The 13,851-nt window shown below is 40.2% G+C and overlaps 1 protein-coding gene across 2 annotated transcripts; it reads right to left on the bottom strand.

The window, feature by feature from the left end:
- Nucleotides 1–1,259: 1,259 nt before the first annotated feature.
- LOC119501008 (prostaglandin E2 receptor EP1 subtype-like) lies at nt 1,260–9,215 on the bottom strand. 2 transcript variants are annotated; one of them, XM_037791082.1, is made up of 3 exons: nt 9,191–9,215; nt 4,146–5,041; nt 1,260–2,322 (listed from the first exon to the last, which is right to left on the bottom strand). In XM_037791082.1, exons 2-3 carry the CDS (start codon nt 4,992–4,994, stop codon nt 2,044–2,046), a joined length of 1,128 nt encoding a protein of 375 aa, XP_037647010.1. In that variant the 5' UTR covers nt 4,995–5,041; nt 9,191–9,215; the 3' UTR covers nt 1,260–2,043. The 2 variants fall into 2 exon arrangements, with proteins under 2 accessions (XP_037647010.1, XP_037647009.1); XM_037791081.1 differs by lacking the exon at nt 9,191–9,215 and adding an exon at nt 6,576–6,900.
- Between the last annotated feature and the right edge of the window lie 4,636 nt (nt 9,216–13,851).

Below are 13,851 nucleotides of genomic sequence, written 5' to 3'. Positions count from 1 at the left end.
GATAAAAAGACATTCTTATCCTGATCAGAAGATAAAGGCATAATATGGTGGCATGTCATGGCCTTTGTTTTGTTTTGAGGGAGCTACAAATAACTAACACAAATCTGAATAAATAACACTTGAAATGATCATCTAGACCAGGGGTCAGCAACCTGCGGCTCCGGAGCCACTCTTTAGCTCCTCTCCAGTGGCTCCCTGTGGATTTAAAAAAAAAAAACAAGTTGAAATGAATAACTGTTTTTTTGTTTACATTTTCTTTTTTATTTATCATTGTTGTAGGTCTAATGTACGATGGTACGACGGGGCATTAGGGCCACATTGAGGAAAAAAACTAAGTCTGAGATTTCGAGAATGAGGTCATAATATTAAGAGAATAAAGACATAGGTTTACGAGATAAAGAGACCTAGTATTATGAGAATAAAGTCATGATATTATAAAGTAGTCATTTTACGTGTTATTAATTTTTTTTCTCGTAAAGTTATGGCTTTATTCTCGAAATCTCAGATGTTTTTTCCCTCAATGTGGCCCTAATACTCTGTAGTACATTTGCTCTTTGGCCCTCACTGCATTAGACTTATATACTACATACTTACTACTATATACTATAAACTACGTTACCTTCATCACAATGCTCAAATGTTTGTTTTTTTTGCCTAAAATGGCTCTTTTGATAGTAAAGGTTGCTGACTCCTGATCTAGGGAAACACATCAGTCATGTTTGTATGTTGACTCAAAATTAAGTGCAACTGCAGGTGCTGGAACAAAAAATTGCAGGTCATCCTGGGACAATTTCTTTGGTGATCAGCAAATACATTGTGTGTTTTTGTCATATTATGTAACGTGTAAATCACGGCCACCATTCACTTCCACTGGTTCAGGTAAGAGAGCAATCATTTTGTATCTGTGTTGGCAATCTTACTTCCAAGCAGGTTAGCGTGACCTGTGGAGTTCCACAAAGATCAATACTTGGCCCCTTTTCTATTCAGTCTATACATGCTGCCATTAAGCAGAGCCGGCCCTAGGCATAGGGGCGCCATCCGTCCATAGGGGCGCCCCAAATGAGGGGAGAAAAAAATATCTATAACTTTTACTATTTTTTACTGATAATATTTTACTACTATTAATTCAAAATATTACCCAAAAAGTACACAACAACATAACTATGTCGCCTATTAAATACCATTGTGAGTGTATGAACACAATGATTGGTGGATACAATTTTGACAAAGGGACATCAATTATGAACCACAATAAGATGAAACATCAACAGATAAGCATTTATTATCAAATCTTACATTCCCCTTTGTTGACAATATCACATTCAATTAGCTTTTTTTGCATCTTCACTTCGATCCCCCAGACACACTCGGGGGGGGGGTAAAATACTGTAGACACATTTACAGACACACAATAACAGACACACATTCACATTCATGTCACAGCACAACATTTGGACACACACATGGTGTTCTTCACATCTTCAAGCTGAGGTAACACCACACAGCCTTTTCTTTGGCTCCCTCATGTGAGCATTTAAAGAAGTCATTGACTTTTACATTGTGTCAGAGAACAAAATGAGAACTTTGAGTTGAGATGTTTTTTTTTTTTATGAATAGATACAGTCTTCACTTCAGCAAAAAGTTAACACATTATACTCCAACCGACAACATCTTTTTTTTTATTTACATCTGCTCTCGTAGAGGACGGACTGCCATGCGAACATTAGCAGTTTATAATTCAGTTTGTAGTCTAACACTGGCTCATACAACAACCCAAGAGGTTATCATTAGCTGGTCAGTGATATTTCAAATCTTCCACTTTTTAACCACTTTGGATCCCAACACATATACTTCATACACATAAACCAGGGGTCTCATTCCCACCAGCCAAGAGAGACAGCTCTTTTCATTGGGACCTTTTAACACTGAGTTTAAGTCCATGATGGACTGCTGGGCTCAGTGGTGATCCCGCTGGCAAGAAACAGGGCATCCCTAAAAGATAGCGATAGATGCCACGTCCCTTTTCTTCCTCCATAAGTCCATTTAAATCTTATTATTAACACTTTTTTTCTCCGAGGTGTGAAAAGAGCTGACCTCAGAGCGAACAGAGCGGAACGTGCTCCCCTTGAAGCTGGCCTGTCTTTTGGTGATGCGGTAGATTTTCCTGAGGACGGCGCGTCGCAGCAGGATGTAGACCCACGGGTCCAGGATCTGGTTGCAGGTTGCCATCCTGACACCTGTTATCATCAGCCCCCTGTAAGTCTCTCTGTCATTGCCCAGGAAGCCACTGTAGGACTGTGTGGCTGACATCAGTCCAAAGACCTAAAGAAAAATTAGACAAGTTTAGCTCATCTTGTACCATCTAATAACCCCTTAAACCTCACTCATCATTCATTGCAAGCTCATACAGTGCAGCCTAACGTTGTTCAAACCCACAGAAGTTTTTTTTTAATTTGGTGGAGATGCTAAATTTTCAAAAAGATGTTAAGGTGTAATGTTAAGGCAAGGCAACGAACTCTTCTCAATGTTAATACTGTCATATATCTGCCAGTACTCATTAATGTGAATCAAAGCTGCAGTTGATAACCTTGAGCAAATATGATAATAAGTTATTTTTTATAAATCTGTCACTATATCCTGACAGAAGTGCATGAGACAGGTTATCTGTGGGAAAAAAATCAGGTTCATCTGCCTCCTCCTCCTAATGGCATTTGAATTCAAAGTGTCCGAAGGAAAACAACCAATCAGAACCGAGCAGCCGAGTACCGAGTACTGATCCAATACCCGTGTTTAATTAATAAGCTGTATGCCTCACTGTGTGGAAGTGACTGGGATCATTCTGTTATGTGTAAGGCAACATCAGGCTTGACTTAAACATTGCTTTACTAACTTTGTAAAACAAAATGTAACAAATAAATACAGAGATGTAAATTTACTGAATTGTTATTAATTATTAAAGTAATAAATCGTGCACCAGCAACTTGGTAATTTTTCTTTTTAATTAACAGGAATTACAATTCAAGTGTTAAACTTACACATGAATTCAAATTCCAGTATATTATATATATCTTGGTGCATCCCTAATATTTTGCTCGGAGTTCAAGAGTTTTGTGGCCAGTGATTGACAGCTGCATTAGAGACAGCTCGGCTCTGATTGGTTGTTTTCCTCCGGTCTGTGAAATCTTGCAAATGCCATTAGGAGCACCGGAGGACAAAGAAGAACATGATTTTTTTTTCACAGATTATCTGTGTCATGCACCTCGTCAGGATATAGTGACAGTTTTATTAAATAATATTTTACCATATTTGCTCAAAGTTACCAACTGCAGCTTTACATATGCTATACAGGAATAGAAAGGGTGTATGTTAAGGGGATTTAAACTATTGTTTGACAGTATTTAAGAAAATTACATTTCAGCTGCAACAGGAATGTTAAGGCAAGGCAACAAACTTTTCTGTGTTAAAGGTCACATATTATGCTCATTTTCAGGTTCATACTTGTATTTTGTGTTTCTACTAGAACATGTTTACATGCTGTAATGTTAAAAAAAAATGTATTTTCCTCATACCGTCCGCCTGAATATACCTGTATTTTCCCTTTGTCTGAAACGCTCCGTTTTAGTGCATTTTGACAGAATTGCAACAGATTTGTGTTGCTAGGCAACAGCTTGGGTCCATGTGTACTTCCTGTCAGCTGATGACATTCACACACACTGCAACCAGGAATAAACTGGGACACATTTAGAATGCTTTTACGTTTAAAATTGTGTCAAGGGTCTGAATATTGTATATTTGTGACATCACAAATGGGCAGAAATCCTGACAGCTTGTTTCAAATGCATAGTTTCTGAATACAGGCTGTGTGTATTTCCCTGTGGATTGAGTGTTTCGATACTTTCACAGTATTTATATAGGACTTAAGCCTGCTTTATAATAGGGACCTTTAATACTGTCATGAACAAAGATCTGTTAGTGCTCATTAATGTGAATTACAGATCATTTCCTGATAGACTGGAATGACTACATTTTTAAAAACAGTGGTGCTACTCAGTTGGAATGACCGTAAAATTCAAAACTTCCTGTTTCTTGCTGTTCTCAACAGCTTGCTGTGTAGTGATGCAAAGTAGTAAACTGTCCATTCTCACCAGCAGAGGGCTCCAGCAGATGCAGGAGGTGACCATGATGCCCACCAGCTGGACCACCATCTCAGTGTCGTGGGACCTGGCTGAGCGGTGGCGGGAGCAGGACCTTTTCTTTAGCCGGGCCCTCACCAGCGTGATCCCGCTGATGGTGTTGCACACGAAGGCCGAGGCCAGGGAGCTCAAAGCCAGTCCAGAGAACAGCATGACGAAGACCAGATCTGTCGTTTCGGTGCCCTCCATCACCCTGATAAAGCACCACGTCCCCGGGTACTGGTACGTGTAGGCACCCAGGCTGAAGAAGGGCAGAAGGGCCACACATAAAGCCAGCAGCCAGATCAGGGCCAGCGCCATCTTTGTCCGTGCTGTGGTCACCAGGCGAGCGTGCAGCAGAGGCTTGGTGACGCCCAGGCAGCGCTCGGCGGCCATGGCGCAGCCCAGGAAGAGAGGGCAAAGGCCAAAGAACACCATGCAACCTCCCAGAAACAAACAAGACGCGTCCGGGTTAGCGGGATCGCCTCGAACGGCATCAGCTGTGCCTGCTGTGTATATGCTCAGTACGAGAGCTCCGGGGATAACATGTCCGACCAGATCTGTCGCCACCAGGGAGCTGGCGAAGAGCAGGAAAGTGGCCTTTGACCGCCGCCGGAAGCGGTTGTAAGCCTTGGCGAGGATGATGAGGGCCACCACGTTGAAGAGGATGCCCAGAGTCATGGTGAGGCCAGCGGACATGGGGTTCTTCGCTGGACGGGTGGCATTATATACCACTACGGCCTCCTGCACCACGGGGGTGTGGTTGCAGGAGGGGAGGGAGGCGATAATGCCTGAGGAGTTGTAGCGCTGCATGGCCAGCATCACCGCCGGGCTCCGGGCATGATGGGGTTCCTCTGGTTGAGAAGATACTGAAAAGAAAAACAAGAATGTTGAAACATATAAAAACCTCTCCCTTTAATGCTCCCCTTTCACACCCTAATCATTTTCACACAGTCCCTAACAGGTTTTCAAATATTATATCAACATCACACCGGGGGATCACTTCAAATAAGGCATTTCATTACTGTCGTCTCTGCGGGCAAGCAAAGATCCTCAGAGCGACGTGACTCAACTTTAAAACGCAACAAATTAGTTGTCAGCCCTCTCTGAGAGCCTCATTTTTCTCTTTATGAGGCAACAGGGGAAGTCTGAACAAGTTCTGACAGTTTTTGTTTACACTGAAAACTCCTGCGCACATTCCTTGAAACGTGCTGTTACCATAAAGCAGCAGTATTGTCACTGTACGTTAAATCATTACATCCATACTGCGTGCAGCTAAGAACAAGTCATACATGCAAACATGCAAGATTTACATACAGATGGTTGTGCATAATGATAGGTGAAACATATTCCTCAATATACTGTATATTATTTAGCTCCGTGGTTCTCAACCAGGGGTCGGAGGGAGTTTAAGGGGGTCCCCAGGAAAATGGTGAATTGTTTGTTTTCACTATTTTATTCACTATATTAGTGAGCCCAATGTGAGTAGGAGTCATAACAGTGACTATTCTGATCATAGGTTTCACTTCCTCCACGGTTATAGTTGTCAAATATAGAATCCTGGTCTTAATCATATCTAACAACTAACATATTTTCAGACGTCCCTGAAGCAAAATCTTATCAAATGTGGGTCCGTGACATAATGTGTATCAATTTAGGGTACCTTGACACGAAAAAGGTTGAGGACCACTAATATAGCTAGAACTGTTTTCTTTCAAAGTGATTATATAAGCGATTGTGTTTAATGTTTTCCTTTTCTTTGTATGCATTTTATTTATTTTTTCTTTAACCAAACATGATTTTCATTGCCTTTTTTATTTTCTTAATTTTTTCATTCTAATCTCTATTTTTACTCACATGGTTTTTATTATGTGGAACATGTATTTTATTTGCTTACATGCTGTGCTTTATCTTATTTTATTTGTATTTTATTCAGTTTTGTCGTAATTCTGTAATTATATAATTTCTTAAAATGCAAAAAAAATACTATGTCCGTGCCTATCTACTATAAAATGTATTAATATAATGTTACAAACATAATAAATAGAAACTTCATGAAAATGACAAAAAAAAAGCACATAATGATGATAATACATCATGACACACATATTAATGACAGCCAAACATTTCCTTTGTAGTCCCATACAGTTTAAAGAAACATTTCACTCCATTTTTGCATTTGATTTGAGGGCGTTTCATTTCTTTTTCTGTTAAATGTTTTTATGATTTAAAGTGGACGTTCTCCACTTAGTTTCAATAAATCCAAAATGTAAATGTTACAGTAAAATTTGAGTATTTTTTTGACTTAACATTAACACAGTAAAACAAACTGAACTTGGAATGAAAGAAAGAAAGCCTCAGGGCATACTATTAAGTCCTTTACATTAAAGATATGTAACCTACCGTTGAAATAATAAATCCATGGAGATGATCAGGATCACTCTGATCTTGACAATTACTCATAACTGAAGATAAACTTCCAATAAATTAATCCAGGCTGTTCTTGATATCCTCTCGTGCTGTTCCAAAGTCAGCAGACTTCTTCACCTGAAGTGTTTCCTCATTCTGAGACCAAGTAGTAACTCTGCTCTCAGAACAGGCAGCCTCTCTGTAACGTTGCACAATCATGTCCTCTGTCACTCCAACTGCTGCTGGCTGCTTTTATACGCCGGAGCTGCACCACGCTCACACTGCCTCTGGGTGTCTCAGTCGGTCAGTAACCTCCTCCCAGCAGAGACAGAATAAATGAGCCACTATACTGTATATCTAATGTTTAAAATCCAGCTGACTCACTCCTAACTCTACCTCACCAAACAATTATGAGATGATGGGGCTTAAATATTAAGCCTATAACGGCAACAACCTGTAGGATTGTAGACCTGCCTGAGGCTGCAGGAAAAAAGCTCCTTTCAAGTCAATTTTACAAGCAGTGATGTAGTTCCTAACTAAAATAAGCATGACCTCAGATCACAGCAGCTTAAACAAAAATTAGTGTTCGTTTTATACTGATTAATGCCAGATTAGACTCCTGCGTTTTATACTCGCTCTTACTGCTTGTCCCTTGTTTGCTCATTCTACAGATATTAAAACACTCCCCTGCTCTACTGAGCCTCATCTGAACAACCTCAACATCCCTGTGGTCAGCTCACCAATGCAAACCAGCTGTGCTCCTGCCTCTACAAACACAGCTGTGACTGCAAATGGTTTCCTAGTTCTCCAGAAGACTGGTCAGACCGTTGCTGGGGACGTTAGGATGTAATGCTCCAGGCAGTCCTCACCTCGGTGAGGAAAAATCCCAGTATTTATTTGTGATAGCCACGCAGAATGAAGATGCAAACATCTAATCCTCTGAGACCCACGTTTTTGTCTTTTTTAGGGGGTTGTAAGGGGTCTCTAGGGGGAGGTAGCAGGTCAACAGTAGATCACATCACATGGAAGTGGTGTACATCATCTGAAAGCTCGTGTACTACTGTCAGGATATAGTGACAGTTTTATAAAAATAACTTTCTTTCCTTGCTCCAATTCAACATATGGCAGCATTAAGTTTTTAAGAAGTATATGATGTCCATTCCCAAGTTCTATTATGTCTCATAAGTTGTTGTAGCAAATTTTGGGTTGATACCATTTGTTACACAGATTTGGTGCTAAATTTAACAACTTCACCACTTGAGAATTGAAAAAAAAATACCACATTAAAGGTGCTATTGATAACATTGATAACATTCAGCTACTACATGTCGCATTCTCCCGCCCCAGTTTCATTGCATTTACTTCACAACAAGTCATTGCCAGGCACTTACCGTCAATCTCAGCCATTTATCCGTTTTTTTTCCACACAAACTGATGACCAAGAGATACCACGTGATACCAAAGTCGTTTTACCATTAGCTCACAAGAAGAAGTGGGAACCAAACGTCAGATATCCTCCACAGAAATAAACAAAGCATTCATTTCGGACCTGCCAAAACTTTTTAAATGATTATATCACAATCATGATAATTTTTTCCGGGAAAAGTCATACTTTTATTCAGTACCTTTCTCTGTGGAGGTTTTTTTTTTTTTTTCTCTAAATACTTAAAAATGTTATCAATAAGACCTTAAAGACACCAAGACCTTGAGGAACACCATAGAAAAAGCCATGATGTGATTTGGTATCAAAAACCTTTGACATCTTGAGATTTCTGCAAGAATTGCATTTTTTGGCGATTGGACGGTGAGCACTTCTGTTCTGGAAACTGCTAAGTGCATGGTTTATACCCAAAACTGCATGTGATTATCATAAAGTGGGCATGTCTATAAAGGGGAGACTCGTGGGTACCCATAGAACTCATTTTCGTTTCACGTATCTTAAGGTTAAAGGTCAAGGGAACCCCTTTGAAAATGTCCATTGGTACCAATGGATTCCTTAGGTTTTCTAGTTTCATACCAGTACCTTCACTCTGGCTCTAAAACTGAACCTGCTACAGCCTCTGAAAGACAGTAAAGTCGACCCTGTGGGTCTCAGAGGTTAAAGGTCGCAGCGTCAAATGATGAAAAGAATCTGGAGCCTCTCAGGTCCCTATCATCACCAGTCGGGTGTATCTTTGCACTCATCTGAAATTCCTCCTCCAGCGAGAGGCCACCTTCTTTCACTGTCGTCTTATTATGTCAAAACAGTAGAAGGACTCAGCTGTAAAATGATGTGCTAATGTACACAATACAGCTCTTTGTTCATATTCTCTGCAGCTGTGTCGAAAAATGTCCTTTTGAGGCGAGGACTGGAACATTTGTGCATGTCCTCTGTACATTTTAATAGATAGTTGTTTTAATAATGTGTTTCATAAGCACACAGTCTGAATTTGTCTGTGCATGTCTGCATGTTCATGCAGGTATGTGAGGTCTACCAAAGACTCATACAGCATGCTATTAGAGACAGGTGCAGCTGTATTTGCTGGGGTTAATGTCAGTCTGTTGCGCTATAAAACCTGGAGCCGGGCTGTGATTAACACTTGTGATGGCTAAACGCAAGAATAACTCACCATGAATACAAAGGAGACGACACAGGAGAGCGATCTACTGAGAGGCCGGGCCATTACGATCAGGAAGCAGGAAGCAAGGCTGCTCTGAAAAAGAGCAAAACAAAACAGGGAGGTTTGCTTATCATGGTCCATTTTATATTAACACAGGAGCTAAACATTGTTTCTTTTCTTTGGTAGAGACACAAAAAGCTGTCACAAGTCTGCAACAACAGATGTGCTCATGTTGTCGTTATGGCTAAAAGAGTTTTCCTGCTAACTCACTATATTTATAGTAAAAATCTGTTACCACAAAAGGAGTTCATTTCAGGTTGGATGAAAAAATAGGTCGTTTCCGTAAAAATGCAAACCAATGGCTTTAAATGAAAGTAAAAGGTGAAAAAACTAAGGCTGTCAATCGATTAAAATATTTAATCGCGATTAATTGCAAAATAATCACATTTTTATCTGTTCAAAATGTACCTTAAAGGGAGATTTGTCAAGTGTTTAATACTCTTATCAACATGGGAGTGGACAAATATGCTGCTTTATGCAAATGTATGAATATATTTATTATTGGAAATCATTTAACAACACAAAACAATGACAAATATTGTCCTGAAACCCTCACAGGTACTGCATTTAGCGTAAAAATATGCTCAAATCATAACATGGCAAACTCAAACCCTACAGACAACAACAGCTGTCAGTGTGTCAGTGTGCTGACTTGACTATGACTTGCCCCAAACTGCATGTGATTATCATAAAGTGGGCATGTCTGTAAAGGGGAGACTCGTGGGTACCCATAGAACCCATTTTCATTCACATATCTTGAGGTCAGAGGTCAAGGGACCCCTTTGAAAATGGCCATGACAGTTTTGTTTGGAGCATTATTTAGCCTTCTTTTCGACAAACTACTATGACATAGTTGGTACCAATGGATTCCTTTTTTTTCTAGTTTCATGTGATGTATCTTCACCCTAGCTTTAAAACTGAACCCGCTACAACCTCCGAAAGATCGATTGCGTTAATGCATTAAAGAAATGAGTGGCATTAAAAGGAATTTGAGTAAACATGTTATTATCGCGTTAACTTTGACAGTCCTGGAAAAAACTGTTATGGAAAGGGTTTTATAACGTCTGATTTACTTGACTTTGAAGAACGTTTCCCTCCTCTGTGAGTGCCATGTTGACATAATCATGGAAAGATCACCAGCTCACAGAGTCCTTTTGAGATGTTCAGACTTTTCTGCTGTATCTTAACTCCACATGGATGCTATTTACTTGTGCAGCCATGTTAATTGCATATTTTTATTTGCACCAAAGGGACAGACCATAAAACAGAAAAACCACACGGCCAAAACAGCTGTAAATAAAGTCTTACGAGTGGTTTGGTGTTGTATACTGCACACTGGACCACAACGTAGGACATCAATTCAACAAAAACCTGACTGAGAGGCCTCAGACACAAGTAGCACCACCTTGTCCCGGGTTGTGTTTTGGACTGTGAATGCTTCACTTCATTACACAGGAATCTGCTGGCTGGATGGTAGCGGACCCAGTAAAAACACCCGGAGTTTTACAGAAACACCAGGCTTGCAGGAAAAGCTGTGTCTTCCTGACAGCCATTGTCCTGTTCGCTAAATTTCCAATTTGACTGCATTATACTGTTTGTCTCGACTCTTTTTGTGACACCTTCCTCGGCGTCACAGCCTCATATAATCCACAGCAGCAGAAGAACACGGCAGCTTGGTCAGACACGGTTAGCTGCAGTTTGTTTGTCGTTTCTGTAAAAGAAAAAAAAAAAACAGCCTCGAAAAATTCCAGGATTTATTTGTTGAAAACCTCATAATTACCAGGCTTTTAGTCCAGACATTTTTGTATAATTATGCATGTCATGCTCGTTGGTTTTTACATTCAATTGTTCACTGTCTCAGGGAAAGAGCATTTTGATAGAGTAGTTGCTAGTCTTCATAATGAGTTGACTCTGGCATCTTCGTCTTAAACTATCTATCTTTATAGGCCAAGCTGGATTTGTGTGACATTTTTAAGACTTGGGTGTCTCAGAAAAAAATCTTGTTCTTAGATTTGGATGGGGATACTTTATGTAAAGCAGGGCTTACAAGTAATGTATCCAAATAACACTGCCACCCCTCCTGCTTACACAGTCATGAGACAAAGAGACAAAGACTCACCTTCCCTCGACTGACCAGAAGAAGTGAAAGTATGTTTGTCCTTCCCGGCAGTGGGATTGCGGGGTCTTATTGAAAGAAGAGATATTTTACAGTAGGGAGATTTATGTTTCTGAGGAACATTTCCAAGCAGATAAAAAGAGATGTAAGTCTGAAAAACCAATGTGATTTGCCAAACGGTCATTTAACTGGAACTGGTGCCTATTAATTTTTTTAAATATCCCTTCTCTTGAAGTTTGGCCTTTTTTGGTAGGCTACTCCAACAGTGAATATCAGGCTGATAACAAAAGTAAACTTCCATGCTTCCAGTTAACTTTAGTTTTGTGGCAAATATGTTTTTTTTGGGTGAGAGGGGTAATCTATCTAATTAATTGCAATTTTCTGCTTTAAGGTGACTAAAACAAAATAATAGTAAAAATCTCTGTGGGATAATAAGGGGGGAAATTAGTGGGGGCTGGATCGTATGTTTTTTTTTTTTTTTTTTAAAAAAGCAAGACCCTCCGCATCATTATTAATATTTTCTATTTTCTGAGCTAGCAGCGTGGAGCTGGTTAGCAGAAGCTCCGGGTTAGCTGATTGGCTCAGAGAATCGACAGACAACACAGCGGAGATTTCCACACTGTCACTTTATTTTACAGTACTTAAAGGTGCTTAATGCAAGATTGCATTTCAATTGGCTCCACACAGCTCTCAACATAGCTAACGGTGCTAACAGTGAGAACAACGGCATCACTGCTGACAGGGCTAACAGTGTTAACCTTGGTGGGAACCAGAGGGTAGTGCTACGCTTCCGCAACGGCGCCGACGATCAGGACGGCGTTATCAGCTGATAGTGCAGATCAGTGATCGTGAGCCATCCAGTGGGGCACGCTCATATGCAAGAACATGAGCTAAAAACACACGCGGCCAACCCTGTTATGCCAACAAATCACAGAAAAGCTCCGATTATAACACACAAAGAGGGAGAGCGACTTCATTCTCTGCTCAGGTAGACATTACTCCTCTATATCTTTACATAGACAACAGTTGTTTGCTGCTATATTAATGCTCTGGATATCGTAAAGAGAACCTTTAACATCGACCATACAATGCCAGGTTTCCACGGCCTATATCCACATAAGCAGTAGACCATGTGAACAGCATAACCTGCATCAACTCGTTACAAAAGTTCTCTCTAGTGGATGTCGGTCGGAGTAGTATAGCGGCAACATGTGCACAACTCTCTACTCTACATCACAACAAAACAAAAGGAGGCACCACCTTGTAGCACTATTTGGCATTGCAGTAATACCACAACTAAAGCTATTAACCTCAAGTTAAACCACAATATCTTTGGAACAATAATAATAGCCACCAGAGCACACATTGGAGGTGAAATGGGAAATGGCCAGATTAATGCAAACATAACAAAATGTTGAATATTCCAGCTCCTCTTATCCATTTTTGAATAGATAGATAGCAGATAGCAGAGGGGAGGAGAATGCTGCATGAAAAAGGTGGGCAATGGCAGGCTTATACCCACAGTCTACATCCAGTGAGTCAGACTAGTGTTTGTGTAACTACCATATCAAAAAGGGGCTAAAATAAATATAAATTCAGAATAAAAAAACATTTTAACCACCAAAACCTACACCCCTTCACCCTGCAAGTTCTCTCAGAAAAGTCAAACTATCTTAATGATTTATTGGTTTGATCCTGAAATAATCTTTCACTGGATTCCTGCTAATTTCATTGAAACGCATTTGTGCACGTACAAAAATAACATACACAAGAGGGTCCCTGTGGAATACGACCTTTCTGAAGAAGAGACGACACATGGGATACTCAAGACTCCCTCGACAAGGGACTATGAACCGCAGCTGCCTTGCTACTGTTTGTCTGTCACGTACTCTGCGCACGATATGTTGATAATGTTGACAAAAGCTTTTTCGATCTTGTCAGTGTGAAATGATTGTGTGAAGATGATTTTTTTACCTTAAAGCTGCACTAATCAGTGTTTTTATATCAACAACGGATTCAATGACTATGTCTTATATGAGAGGGGGCTGCTTGTAGTGATGAATCCACAGAGAATTATCTCCAGACTCAGCAGTTCCCTCAGCTCTATACAGAGATTTATAGCATCTTATTGCACATTAGGCATTTTTGGACCGGAGGAACAGTTTCATATAGCTCTAAGAACCCCCCGTTTCATTGTGTCCGCACCACAAGAAGGAACAATCGTTGTTCTTTTCTTTGACACAAACGTACATCATCATTATCCAATTTAGGACATTAATCTCTGTTCAGTCAGTGCTTGGTCAAAAAAGTGCAGCCATTATTTTGGTGAGGCTATGGCATAGATTTGGTTTGCTTGTTTCTAATCTCACCAAAAGATGCAAAGTGCCTCAGCTGATCTCTCTCTAGGCTCCTCAGGATGCCACCCCAAGCAGCAACCTCCAGTGCTGAGAAATTAAGCCAAAACTGAAGTTCTTTGAATGGCCACTTGAGGCTG

Source organism: Sebastes umbrosus, chromosome 14 (assembly GCF_015220745.1).
Source record: "Sebastes umbrosus isolate fSebUmb1 chromosome 14, fSebUmb1.pri, whole genome shotgun sequence".
NCBI classification, from domain to species: Eukaryota; Metazoa; Chordata; class Actinopteri; order Perciformes; family Sebastidae; genus Sebastes; species Sebastes umbrosus.
The sequence above is the reverse complement of the archived record's forward strand: the minus strand, read 5'-3'. Positions and strand labels throughout refer to the sequence as shown.